Here is a 14894-nt window from a genome sequence, read left to right as displayed (position 1 = left end):
ATAGACTTAGAGCTCAAAGGTTCCCTAACTTCAAGGTTCTCTAACACAATCATCATTTTATAGCTGAGCAGACTGAAGCCTGTGAGTTTAAGTCACTTGTCTAAGATTTCATTTCACTGAAAAAATTCATAATTCCCATTAAAATGAAGAATATACAAACATACATACAAATATACAAACATACCCCATGTCCTGAACAAATGGCATTTTCTTTTTTGCTCAAGCAGGTACTAAAGTTGAAAGAGGCAGTAGGGAGACACCTACGCTCTAAGCACATCATTTCGGGGCCACATGGTGTCCCATCTTCAACATAGCCAAGATCTATCTCTTCTTCAAGTTTAACATGACCACCACTACAGTTAAGTAAAAAAAAAACATAAAAGAAAATTTAGTTATTGAGTAGATATTTTGTTTTTTTTATAAGATGCACACATTCATTCCTTAATTGATTTTGAAATCACCATTGTAAACTAAACCTCAGAAAGTCCATGGAATGAAGAGTAGTAGTATATTTTCCCGTCTGTAAAAACATGGCAGAAACTTCATTTTTAAGCTTAGTGGAAGGTTAATCAACAAGGACAGTACAGTGTAGTATAATGACACAATTGATATAAAAACAGCAACCAATTTCTCATTCATTTTCATCATCTAAGGTCAAGTCGATCATAATTACTACTCAAGATCAAATTCTAATCTCATCCCCAACAAGTTGGTTAGTTAAGATCCATTTCAATTCTAATACTGAAGATATGAGTTTTTTTAATGATCTTTTCCAAAGAAATGCAAACATATTCTATGATGGAATCATTAGTGTAACTATGATTATAAGAATGCTATTCAATACAATTCCATACTTGGAGGGAGGGTCAATAATTTCATGATCATAACTTCATGGCTTTTTTCATGATCATAGATTCTAACTCTTCCATGATTTAGTAGGTGGGGAGATCATAACCTGGAGTTCTTGAACTTAATTTAATAATATTCTGATAACTATATTTTATCATAATTGGTTTCCTTAGGAATTTTATAAATTTTATTTAATGCATTTAAAAAAGAATTCTCAGAAGAGGTCCGCAAGTTTCACTAGGTTGCCAAAGGAATCCATGACATAAATCAGATCAAGAACTCCAGTTGTAAATAGTCTTTGAAAGTTCCTGGGTCCAAAATCATCATGTTGCTGCCAGCCTGTTGATGAAGCTTTACAAATTTAGTTAGCCTGGCCCTCAAGTAAGAGCATAGAGTCCATCTCTGAGTTCAACAACAAAGAACGACATACTAGTGGAAGCCCTCTGATGAGCATAGCTTTCAAGAAACTAAGATCTCTACATTCCAAGAAGACATCAGAATAGAACTTGAGTGAGAAGCTATTCAATATAGCAACCATTTTATTAATTCAGAAACTGAAAATTGATGATAATTGTCTCAAAGATTTATTAGTTCAAATTCCCCATTCATCTTCCATGAAAAGTGAAATTAGAAGTAATCTCTCTAGAAAATAAACTGAAATTTGAAAGAGTAGAGAGGTAAGAAGTAGAAATATATGTCTTAATCAGTGTATTTGGGCCTGAGCAAATGAACTATTATTTTAGTATGTCACTGTTTTACTAGTCTTATAATGACTGACATCCACTTCATATTTCACATGAGTTCAATGAGGGATTCTAGTTCAAAAAGACCTTGTCCAAACCCAGACATAATAGATGAAAAAGCAATATAAAACAGGATTTGAAATGAGTAGACTCGAGTTCAAATCCCAGTGTTGCTATTTACTACTCAAGAGAACTTTAGCAAGTCATTTCATCCCTCTGTGGGTCTCAATTTCCTCATTTGTTAAATGAGGAGGTGGGATTAGATGACCTCTATGGTCTTTTCTCACTCTAATTCTGTGATTCTATGATTTTTTCTTTTTTCATAAAATCATAGAAATAAATCCAGAAAAGACAACATAAACCATTTAGTCTACTCCCTTCATTTGTTGGAGAAACCAAGGCTGAGGAAGTTTAAATAATTTACCTAAAGTCACAAGGTAGGATTTGAATTCAAGTCCTCTGACTCCAGAAAATATGCCTCAATGCCCTTTCCCTTGCTCAAATTAGATTTGAAAAATGACTCCTTAAACAAGGCTTTTTAGGTTTTATTGTTAATAAATAATGCATTTTCTCCACTGAAGTCCAGTTCCATTGTCTCATCATGGAATGGAGGTGACTTATGCTCTCAAAGGTCAGAGCAACAGACCACAAGCTCTGGAAGATACTATCAAGCAGGAATTCACAGTATTTGAGAGTTGACTATCTAATCCAACCCCCTGAAGAAGAGAATTCCTACTGCAACATGCCCAACAATTGGCTGTCCAGCTTTTCAGCTTAAAGACTTCCAAAGAGAGGGAATCTTGGATGTCTTCAAGAATGTTTTAAGTTCAAGGCTAGCAATGGACTGACATCTCCGGACAAGCTTAAATGGGTTATTCATTACCATCAGAAAGACTATCAGTTGGTGAAGTTTTTAGTTGTAGTAACTTCTTCTACTAAGTCATGGAAGGATTGATGTCTTGGGTTGTTAAAGAGGTGCCCACAGTGATCAAATTACCAGTCATTTAAAGGACTGAGGACAGCAGTTAGCTTAAGGTTCTGGGTGTGGAGGAAGCTGCAGAGTGTGCTTTGCTTTAGAATAAGATGGTAGGTAATTACCTGCAGTTCAATGTCCTTCCTTGCTGGACGACTAAAGAGGACGTGATTTCCCCATCTAGTTCTCCAAGCCTTGGGATGTTACCAATGTTGGTGCATAGGAGATAACCACAAAGCACATCCCTAGATTGACAGAATACACAAATTGACAGAATATACAACATGGTTAGGAAAGGTTATTCCTACCTTATAGAAGCATGGATTTAGCTATTAAAAGATGTGACTGATCACTGACATGGAACATTCCAATTTAGGGGAAAGATGCTCATGACACTGTAGTAATTGCTTTTGTTTCAACTGTGGTATTCACACCCAAATCCTAAAAAGTAAACCAAGCCACAGTTCTCTATTCCTTTTAACAAAAGGCAGTGTGGTATACCCGATGGCTATGGAGCCAAGCAGACTTGGCACATACTGGCTATGAGACCTGGGGATCATCATTTACTTCTCAGAATTCTAGGTCAGAGGTGTTAAATACACCCATCCGGTTTTCAATCCTTTGGTCTATGCACTTCTCTAAACTGTTCAATCAAATTTTGTTATTGCTGTTCAGACACATCAGTTGCATCCTGCTCTTTATAATTCCATTTGAAGTTTTCTTGGAAAAGATACTACAGTAGTTTGCCATTTCCTTCTCCAATATTTATGACATATGGGGAAACTGAGGCAAACAGGGTTACTCACCCAAGTTCACACAGCTAGTAAGTGGTATCTGTGGCCAGATTTGGACTCACATCTTCCTGACTCCAGGTCTGGCACTCTATCCACTGCACATTGGTGTCCCTCATTAAAATTAATCATAACTCACTTTTAAGCAGCAAAATCTTTCTTCACATCAACTTATCAATTTTTATTCATTTTTAGCAAAGATCTTGAGGAGACTCCTTTTTCACAATGAACAATTATATCTCACCTTGCACTCTGAGAATTAAAGAGCAACTTATATATAATTTTCTTTTATTCACTCCTACATAACCCCATCACTTATTTAGTTAATTTACTAATTGCTTCTGACTTTCTGTTTTAATTCTAGCATTCTATTCTTGTATTTAAAAAGACAACTTTCGCTGTTCTACTCTGTTGTGAATACTGTCTCCCATTCTCTGTATGCTCAATGAATTTTCATTTTTAATCCTTATATGTTAACATAGCAGTGAGAGACTTTGATATTCATAGTTATTCAGAAGATTGTCAAACAGAACAGCAAGGACAAGTGAGAGAAAAATCAAACTTCATTATATGGAATAAAATATGAAGACTTGGTACCATTAATAAAAAATATCCTAAAAATTATTTCCTCGGCCTTATTTTTTCCATTTATGTAAAACATAGAGCTCCCTTTGACATTGATGGGAATGTTCATCTTTCAATCCTGTACACAAATTATTCCTTCATTCAATAAATATTTATTTGGTATATTTTGTAGTCAAGTGATTGTTTGATGTCATACATTATTTTTTAAACTAAATTTTATTTTATATTCATGAATATCTGATATCTTTCTCTTCTTCCCCCACCCTTATTGAGAAAGCTAGAAGAACAAAAACCTCCGTTATAAACTTTATAGTCAAGGAAAACAAACACTAAATATATATGTATACATATATACATATACGTACACACACATATACATACATACATACATACATACACACCTCAGTCTGCATTCTTACTTCATTATCTCTCTATCAGGAACTGGTAGTATATTTCATCATTAGTCCTCTGGAAATATGGCTGCTCATTATATTGATAGGACTCCTAAGTCTTTCAAAGTTGTTTGGTTTTACAATATTGTGGTTATTGTATTAAATGTTCTCCTGGTTCTGCTCACTTTACTCTGCATCAGTTTATATGTCCTCCCAGATTTCTCTAAAATCATTCCCCTCATCATTTCTTATAGTAAATATTCCATCAGTCATACCACAATGAGCTGTTACAACCCATTTAAAAATTATTTTTAAAAAACCTATACCTTCCATCTTAGACTCATTACTATATATTGGTTCTGAGTCAGAAGATGTGTAAAAGTAGCCAATGGGGGGTTCAGTGACTTGACCAGGGTCACATAGCTAGGAAATGTCTGAAGCCAGACTTGAACCCAGGATTTCCTGACTCCAGATCTAGCTGTCAATCCACTGAGCCACCTAACTGCCCCCATAATATGTTATTAATGAACCAGACAGGGTGCTTGTCTTTAAAGAATTTAGAGTCTAAAATAAAGGGACATGAGACATATACTTACGCAACTATAACATAAGTTAGTATGTGGTATTTACCAAGAGAGGTGCAAAGAGGAGGTGCCTCAGAAGGGAGAGAAATTACTTTTGATTAGAAAAATCTTGGAAGTCTATATGGAGAAGATGGAACCTGAGCTGAGCTTGATAGAAGAATAGGGTTTTAAAAGGTAGATGGATGAGGAGAGAAGAGAGAAGAACATTCCCTGAAGACTATCCTCATGCCCTCCAGAGATGTTTTAAGCATGTTCAGTAATACAAAAAATCCAGCTCAGTTGGAGTCTAGTTGAGTGGAGGAAACCAAGGTAGTGAAGACTGGGGAAGGACTAAAATGCCAGGTTAGGCATTTGTACTCTATTTGACAATCAGTGGAGACCAAATGAAGGCTTTGGGGCAGAAGAACAACATGAGTAAAGAAGGGGTTTAGGCAGAGTAATCGTACCAGGAATTAGACCAAACTCAATCAGGGATCCCTGTGACTGCATATTGGCTTAAAAAATACAAATTAACATAATCAGTGGTACTATATTTATTTTGTTAACTACTTCCCTATTACCTTTTAATCTAGTTCTGGCCCTACTCAGGAATTTTGCAGGCCATGAGTTTAACACCTCAGATTATAGAACGGTTTGGCAATGGTAGGGAGAAAGTACAAGGAACTTAATTATGAGCCTATTGCAAAAACCCAAACAAAACACAATAAAAGATGTTCATTACAATAGAGGCAAGATAAACAGAAAGGAAAAGTCTCTCATCAAAATCCTGTAGAAGGAGTGAGTCCTTGTAATAAAATGGGTGAAGGAAATAGTCAGCTCCAATCTCAGTTTCCCTTTACTACATAATAGCAATAAGTGTGCCAAATAAAGTAAACAAACAGTAATAAGAAAAAGAAGGAAAAAGAATAAACATATAAGTAAAACCTAAAAGAAAAGCCAGCAGAGACAAAAGAATTGAGTAAATAACAAAGAAGCCTGAATAAATACATAACAAATTCTATAGAGTATAATTGTCAGTAGAAACCTCCAGAAGAAAGAAAAAATTCTGAAACAACTGCATTCGGAGAAATGCAAATGGAATAATCACAAGAACCTTAATTTTTCCAGGTTTTCTTTGTTTAATTGAGAGTGAAAGGAGCAGATAATAAATGTATATAAAATAAATAAATTTTTAATCACAAGAACCTCAATAGCGGAATAGAAGCCTAATATAATAATTAAAGAAAACTATAGTGAGGAATATTAGAGCTCTTAAAATTTGAAAAGACAGAGCTGACGGCTTAAAGCAGAAAGCAAAATATAGTACTAAATCAGTATTCCATAAAAATGGCATAAAGGTAACAAAAGTGAAGAGATAAAGTAATAAATAGCCAAGCAAAACAAGAACATATGAAGTCTCTATAAAGCTAGAAATATGATTTACTATAATTAATATAAAAAAGAAGTTTACATCCAGAATGATACACCCTACAAAGTTGAGTGTATTCCTACATGAAAGAAAACTTTCACAGTAGACTATTTTTAAACATCCCTTCAAAGAAAACCAGAAATTAACAGGACCTTTGAAATGCAAAATGAACAAATAAGAGAAACCCAATTAAAATAAAATGAAGATTTCACAAAAACAGAAGTCTTATGTATTATAGAAGGAAGGAAATAAAGCCAAAGGAAAATTCTAAACAATGTCTATAAGGAAGCAAAAGAAAATGAGAGTTTTCAAAATTGAAACAAAAATAATGGATTTTTTCCTAATTGATTAAAGTTAACTCATACTTCCTTTATGTTAAGGATCAGAAAATACAAAAGTAGAGAGTGAAATACGCCATCAGTTTCAATGCCTTTTTTGCTCTACTGAATTCAGGGAATATATTTTGTCAGAACTTTGAGTGTTATTGGGTGGTACCTGTGTATGTCAAAAGAAAAAAATAGAGAAAGGAAAAGAGAAAAAAGATAGGAAGAGAAAAATACATATAATTTTAAAAAGAAAGAGTTGATAGGACTTTGACATAAAAAAGAGAAAGTAGTCAAAGATGATTCTGAGTAATTGGGATTATGAAAGAGTTAATTCTGAGTGATGAACTCAGGTAAAGTAGAAGATATGTTGAGTATGTGACTCAACAACTAAAGCAGGAGGGAAAGGAAGAAACAAGTATTTATGAATCACCTGCTATGCATTGGGCTTGGGCTAAGCACTTTATAAGTATATCATCTCATTTGAACCTCATAATAACTCTAAGAGGGAGATACTATTATTATTCTCATTTTGTAGTTCAGGAAACCAAGACATACAGAGGTTAAGTGACTTACCCAGGGTCACACAACTAAAAATGACTGAGGGTGGATTTGAATTTGGGTTTTCTTGATTCCAAGGCTATCACTCTAACCAAGGCATCCCCTATCCATCTCCAACTAGTGCTGATAACTGAGAGACATTTAAATAGGGTAGGAGTATCACCTATGTGCATCATGGCCAAGGGAGGAGAGTAGAATATAGATTAATGATCGCAATATTCTCTTGTATTTAGATGCTAAGAGGGGACTCAGGCTACATATACACAAGCCCATCCCCTACAAAGGAATGCCCAATACTCAGATAAATTTAGGTTTCCTCTATATTAGGGGAGTCCAAAAACAAGTAAAAAATGTGACATGTAGAGGTGAACAAGATTATGTTCTCCCAAAATATAAAGCTAGTACTGGGTAATAAATTCACCCGACACTTCTCCAACTTACTGTTTGTTACACTGAATCCAAGTGTCTTTGTCTCTCCCACAGTTGCCTTTTTCTGTTCCCTCAATGTTCAGCTTTTCATAGCAGTATTTATCAGAAGCTGTCACATCTGCAACAGAGAGGTTATCTTCTTTAGCAAACAAGGTCAGTGGCAGGTTTCTCAAGCTTTGAAGCAAATATAACTGTGGACCTACAGAATTACACTAATTGCTAGGCTACTCATTCCAAAGGTTCTGATTTATATAAAGATGGAAAGACTATTTTTAAAACCCCTTACCTTCTATCTTAGAATCGATACTGTATATTGTTCCAAGGCAGATGAGTAGTGTGGGTGAGGCAATAGGGGTTAAGTGACTTGCCCAAGGTCACACAGCTAGGAAGTATCTGAGGCCAGATTTGAACCTAAGACCTATTTTCACTAGGTCTGGCTTTTAACCCACTGAGACACGTAGCTTCTCCCAAAACTTAAAAAAATTATTCTTGGACATCAATGTGTACACTGGCAAATGTACATTTTCAAGTGAAGATTATTTTCTGTGGATCTCAGTTTGAAATTTGGCAAAGTAAAATAAACACAGAGTTATGACAGACATCAGCTATGTGACTAAAAGCTTGGCAGAGATTCCAAACTGAATTTCATGTTTTTGGTCTGTAATTTTTTTTTAATTGAATCCTCAAGCTTTGAAGAAAGTATAGATTCTAAATAAGCATTAGGTTCCAGAGAAGGACATCTCTATCAAGATGAAAAAATCTTTGGAATATATACCAACAAAATTTGAATCTTTATAACTTCAAATTTGCCAAGGACAACAAAAGTTGTCTCAGAAGGGGGAAACAAATCTTTCTGGGTCATAAAAATTAAATATGTCCCAATTTATTACAAATAATTTTGAACATTAATAAGTCTAGAAATGCCTTAATCCATTGCTCAAAGGCATAATTCTCAACACATTCTCTTGCTTTGAAACATATTCCAACCTCCTGGGTGAAATGGCTCCTTAGAATGCCAGGAAGAAAGGCATTACTAGAATAATTGCGTTGGTACCATTCTGGAGAGCTCATGGTGTAGCTAATGCATGATACCCCTCAGAAATTCAGGCAGCAATGAGGTGATCACACTTCCTACGACCGGAACTTTTCAACTTCCCAACAGCCTATTCTGCTTGCAGAGCTCAAATTCTTGGGAACTTCATCTTTACACTGTATTGATATTCACTCCTTTCATCATAACTTTTGCCCATTGGTCCCCATTCATTCCTACGGAACAATACAAAATGTTCATTCATCCCTTCCACGCACTTGAAAATAGCAGCCAAATCTCCACTAACTCTCTCTTCTCCAGGTTGAAATTCTTTTTTTTCCAGGTATTTTGTCTATATGATATGATTTGGGGTCTTCTCACTATCCTGATTTCCCCCTTCCATCAACAGTGTCATAACGAACCTTGATATAGTTTACAAACTGCTTTCTTCCAACAACTTCATGAGGACACAACTGCACGTACAGTTTTATTTTCCCTATTTTACAAAAAGAGTAAACTGAGGCTTAGAGTGACTTGACTTTCATAACATAGCCATAAACTGTTGGAGCCAGAATTTGAAGTTTCTGCCCCACCTCAGTCCCCAATTCCACATCTAGTACGTTCTACTGCATCATACTTCCACCATTATCATCACTACCACCACCACCACCACTGCTATCATCTTCATCATCATTAGCATTAGCATTCATATAGCATTTTTAAGTGTGCAAAGCACTTTATGAGATATCTCTCATTTGATCTCTACAATGACCCTATAAGACACCATTATTATCCCCATTTTCTATATGGGAAAACTGAGGCCAAGAAAAGTTAAAAGAGTTGCCAAGGCTCACATAGTTAATGTAACTGAATTCTATAAGGATTTTAACTTGAGTCTCACTGATTCCAAATCTAGCAGCCTATCTATTGTGTCATCTAGTTACCTCTCTTCCTACTCCTATTCCTATTCTATAATCTGTTGAGAGTCTAATAGAAAGTGAGCCATTTATTAGCCCTCTGATGCTGGGGATGGGATACCAAGACATAACTGTCACCTCAAGGGATATAGGAGAGCAAGCACAATACTTAAGCTGATTTCCTCCTAGGTTCTTAGCCTATTGTTAGGATTAATTGTTGCTGCTCAGTCATTTTCAGGGGTGTCGGGCTCTTCATGACCCATTTGGGGTTCTCTTGGCAGAGATACTGAGATGGTTTGAGATTTTCTTCTCCAGATCATCTTACAGATGAATAAACTGAAGCAAACAGGATGAAGAGACTTGCCTAGGGTCACCCAGCTAGGAAGTGTCTGAGCTAGATTTGAACTCAGGAAGATGGATGTTCCTGACTTCAGACCTGACACTCTATCCATTGTGCTGCCAAATTGTTAGGGTTAAACTACCACCAAGCGAGACATAGCTGGAATCTCTTCTAAAATGGACCACTTTAAACAGTATTTAAATAGAACTTAACACGATTTAAAAACTTTGTGGTCTCAGCACAAAGGACACATTTTCTCTCCGGAAAATCTCACATACCTGGGAGAGAAATGTATATTTTTTGCAAAGAAAGCACTCTGTAAACCTGATAAGTGAGAGATGATAGTAAGGTGGTAGAGTAAGGCAGCCAGGATGGTGAAGAGCTGACAAATCTCTCTCTCCTTCTCTCTCTCTCTCTCTGTCTCTCACACACACACATATACACAAACACACACACATACACATACACACATCTAGCATAAAGATGAGATTTATTGGTGAGAGCTGAAATTTGTTGTCTAGTCATTTTGCAGTCATCTCTGATTCTTGGTAATCCCTTTTTGGGTTTTCTTGGCAAAGATACCAGAGTGGTTAGTCATTTCTTTTTCTAGCTAATTTTACAAATGAGGAAATTGAGGCAAAGAGGGTTAAGTGATTTGTCCAGTATCATACAAGCAAGTAAACATTTACAATCATATCTGAACTCAAATCTTCCTGAATATAAGCTTGGTGCTCTCTCCACTTAGCCACCTGGCTGAATAGCTTTCTTCAATTATTTGAAAAACTGTTGCATGAAAAATAGAAATGTGGCCCAGGTCTTAGTGGCCATTGAAGGTAGAGAAGGAAGAGACCTTCCAATCTAGGCCATCTAGTCCAACCTCTTCATTCTACAGATGGAAGAAACAAAGGCTCAGAAAAAGGGAGTGGGGACGACCTGCTGAAGGTCACATGAATTTGTTCATTTAAAAAAAACAAACCTATCTTATGTTTTAGAACCAGTACTGAGTATAAGTTCCAAAGCAGAAAGGGCTAGGCTATGGGACTTGCTCAAGGTCACACAGCTAAGAAGTGTCTGGAGTCAGATTTGATCCCAGTACCTCCTATCGTCAAGGCCTGGCTTTTTATCCAAGAGCTGTTCCATGTCAGTTTTAAGTGACAAATCCAGGATGTAATACAGGTCCTCTGACCCCAGTTTCCACCCTTCTTATGGTACAGCACATTCCTTCTTGGTCTGAGTCTTAGAATAACTAAATGACATGCCAATGGTCACATGAGGAGTGTCAGAGGAGTCTCCAAAATAATATCAGGAAAGCAAGTTTTAACCAGGCAGAAATTCTTCAAGTCCAGATCAGGGAACAGATTGGGGTTTTCACCTTGAGTCCTGAGTGAAGTACAGTTAGGTTCATTTCCAAATGGTTGGTGATGATCATTTTTGTCCAAAGCCAACTAACAGAGAGACACGGTCTCTGAAGATGTGGAGGATTCTCCTTGACAATAAGACAGAGGGTCCTTGCACTGATGAACTCACTAAGACTGGGAGAACAAGCTAATACATAATAGGAAACAAATTTGGAGATGAAATGGATTCTAGGACAAATGACAGAGACTCCTCTCACTGAAGGCTCCAGTCAGGACCTCTAGCATGGTTCTGAGAAGTCCACAGGATCTTCTGAGAGAATGCAGACAGGTGTATGAGTCCACATGTATGGAGGGAACCTGCCCATTTAGCCTGTGTGCCTCAAAGCCATCAGAACCTCATGAATCAGAAATCACATTTCACTTACTTTGCCCCCAGATGTATTTGCACTGTCTGTCCCTGGTTTTACATCTTCCTCCAAAGCAAATGCCCTATAACACACAACATGAAAAAAGATTGGGCAAAAATAGGGAGTAATTCAACAATTGAAAAAATAGAATAGAGAAATGATCTAAAAATATGTATCTCAAATATAACATATAATCACAAATATATAATTTCTATTTTATATTATATTTATATCATAAATAATGTATACTTTCTATTAGAAATAGGCATATTTTATTTAAAAATACAGTTTATTATAATATTTTATAGTATTTATAAATATATACTTATATGTAGAAATTATACATTTCTCTACATAATAAATTATACATTTCTATATATATAAATATGCATTTCTACATAAAGAAATCATTCATTTATATATATAGATATACATATTTCTATATGTAGAGAGAAATGAAATGTTTCTATACAGCAAAATCATTCATTCCTTTTTCTATCTAGAAATTATATATATTGAAAGATATAATTTTATAAATATATATGCTGTTTATATATATGGTATATATATGTATATAATGTTTATGTATACATATTTGTAATATTATTCTCCAGAGTTGCTTGAGAAGTGTTTTAAAATAATGCTGATATTTTAATTGCTGTCAATATTTTCTTTATGCCAGAGCACCAAAATAAATCAAATTCAAGAACTGGTTTGTCCTACCTGAAAATTATCACATGAGTAGCCATCCATCTTATGGATATTTGGGGCACACTAGGAGAGAACACAACCACGTCAGCAACACAATACCATTCAAGGCAAGAAATTATAATTCTGAAAGTAACCTTGACGGGGCCTTCATTTAAAGGACTAGGTAGTCAACACAAAGCACTTAGGAAAAAGCAGCCCAACTGAGCCATGGGAGATTTTTAAAATAAAAATTGTTTTTACCTAGCTAGCTAGCTAGCTAGCACACATAAATTGGCAAGGTAGTGCAGTCAAACCTCTTAGCCAGTGCTTCCTCAGTACAAGTGATAGAGCCAGGTGCCATGCCAGAGTATGGATCAATTAGCAAATGTAATTACAGCTGAATTTAATGAATGACATAATTATATCCACAAAGTCTGCAAACATATGGATTTCCAATCATATGGGCCACTACTGAAAAGCCTGGATGCCCAAGATGAGATGGTTAAATTGGATGCTCCCGCTGTGTATTTCAGTTGCAGTTTCTTAGCTTTTTGGCATGGTATGGACCTCAGTGGCAGACCGGGGAAGCCTATGGAACCCTTTTTAGAAGAAAGTTTTTAAATGCATATAATACATGGTTTTATGATGCAAACCGAGGCTTAGTAAAAATAAACATGTGTTTCCCATCCAAGTTCACAGATCTCCGGGAATTTATCTATGTAGTCTTTGGGGGGTCTCTGCACCCCAGATGGATGACTCCTGACTTCAATCCTTTAATGATATGTAACGAGAGAAGAAAGGATAACAGTAAAAATAATCCTTTAAAGTCTCACTCACTTTATCAGATGACCCTGAAAACAAGGGCAAAGCACACTCAGACACACATCAGTGGAAACATAACTGGACAGACGGGCATGGAGGACACAGACAGCTGGCAGCCTCTAGCCACATGTGGAGCTCAACATGAGTGCCCCTGGCCGTGGCAGGAGCAACATCTGTATCCAAACAACTGGCAAGAAGAGAAGGATGGAGCAAGAGTTCCCCTTTTTTTTCCAATTTTGAGATTGATGGCAGACCCTACGTGCAAAATGCAGTCAAGAGGCATCTATTTTAGGCATCTGTTAGGGGGACTTGTATACTGTCCTTCCATTTTATTCTATATACTAATGCATGTATTATATACATATATGTTATTATTTAAGTATATTTAGCTTTAATTATTCTTTGTTCTACTATATACATATAATTGTTATATTTTATTAATATGTTTAATTTTAATTATACTTTGTACCACATTATAAATCTATAATATATTATTATAAATATATTAAATGAATATTATTAATATATTTATAAATAAGCATATGTTTACAGAGAGAGTGTTTAAGTTTTGTCCTTGTTTACAGGGTCATGGATATATCCAGTGGAACTTAATACCAACTGTTTTACTCTTACCTTCTGAGACTTACTGAGGGTATCATTAATGGATTTAGGTGACTTGGGATGATCAGATCTCAGCTCAGACTCAGCCTTTTGCATGAGATCTTTCTAATTTCTGCTGCTTGCTAATGCCTGCCTTGATCTTCACCAAAATAATTCTGTATTTATTTTGTATTTATCTATATACTTATATATGTCTTCCTTGACAGAATATAGAATATAATGATAATATTAACATATAAAGAATATATAGACCATAATAATAATAATAATATAGAATATAAGCTCCTTGATGGTGTGAGATATTTCTTTTCTTGTCTTTGTACCGTTAGCACTCAATATATATGTGTCAATTAATTGAAAAGGGAAAATAATATTTCAAATAGTTATTTTGGGGGGGTATAATCTGTTACCTGAAGTAGAAAAACAGTAAATAAAAAATCAAGATATTTTCTACAAATACACATCTTGGAAAGAATATTAAATGGGCAAGACATTTAATCTTGATCTGTTAGGATATTATATCCCTTAAGAATAAACATTTTTAAGTGACTTAAATAGATACAATCTTACTGAATTAACATCTTCAAGTAATTTAAGTAGATACACTCTTACCAAATTCCTTTTATCCTTAAAGCAAAGACACTAATTCTACTGAAAATTTTAGATTCACCTCTATAAATAATCACGGTCCATCTCTAATTGAATTATTTTAAATTTAAGACCAGTCAAAATGGTTTTATTTAGAAGAAACAATATTCATGTCAATGGCAGACAAAGGAACACCTTTTCAGACTAGAGATACATTATGGGACCATTTCTTTTGTAGACTATCCATTTTAAAAGTTTATGAGATAAAATGTATTTCTTTCTATATTCTCCTCTGGCAAGGACTTATAAGTAAATCCATGGATATTTTTTATTTCTAAACGATGTTTTAAGGCATAAACACAATCTTAGTTTTACAACCACTTGCAGGCAGTTTCTCCACTTGCTTATGCTGTTAGCTGAAACCTAAATTGCAGAGAAATGACTAAAAATAGATGGAATTAGATGTCACATGAGAGAAGAACC

The 14894-nt window shown here is 35.3% G+C and overlaps 1 protein-coding gene across 7 annotated transcripts in view; it reads right to left on the bottom strand.

Annotated features, from left to right (window-relative positions):
• The window catches only part of ADAM22 (ADAM metallopeptidase domain 22), a 265124-nt gene that overhangs the window by 48983 nt on the left and 201247 nt on the right, over positions 1 to 14894 (bottom strand). For all 7 annotated transcript variants that reach the window (XM_007504968.2, XM_056800169.1, XM_056800168.1 and 4 more), the window contains exons 19-23: positions 12414 to 12464; positions 11709 to 11772; positions 7651 to 7756; positions 2691 to 2810; positions 185 to 353 (exon numbers count right to left, since the gene is read on the bottom strand). In XM_007504968.2, coding sequence (XP_007505030.1) covers positions 185 to 353; positions 2691 to 2810; positions 7651 to 7756; positions 11709 to 11772; positions 12414 to 12464 — 510 coding nt within the window. The remainder of the gene's footprint in view (positions 1 to 184; positions 354 to 2690; positions 2811 to 7650; positions 7757 to 11708; positions 11773 to 12413; positions 12465 to 14894) is intronic.

The sequence above is a fragment of the Monodelphis domestica genome, chromosome 5 (assembly GCF_027887165.1).
Source record: "Monodelphis domestica isolate mMonDom1 chromosome 5, mMonDom1.pri, whole genome shotgun sequence".
Lineage (NCBI taxonomy): Eukaryota > Metazoa > Chordata > Mammalia > Didelphimorphia > Didelphidae > Monodelphis > Monodelphis domestica.
Note: the sequence above shows the minus strand (reverse complement) of the source record. Positions and strands in the feature narration are given on the sequence as shown.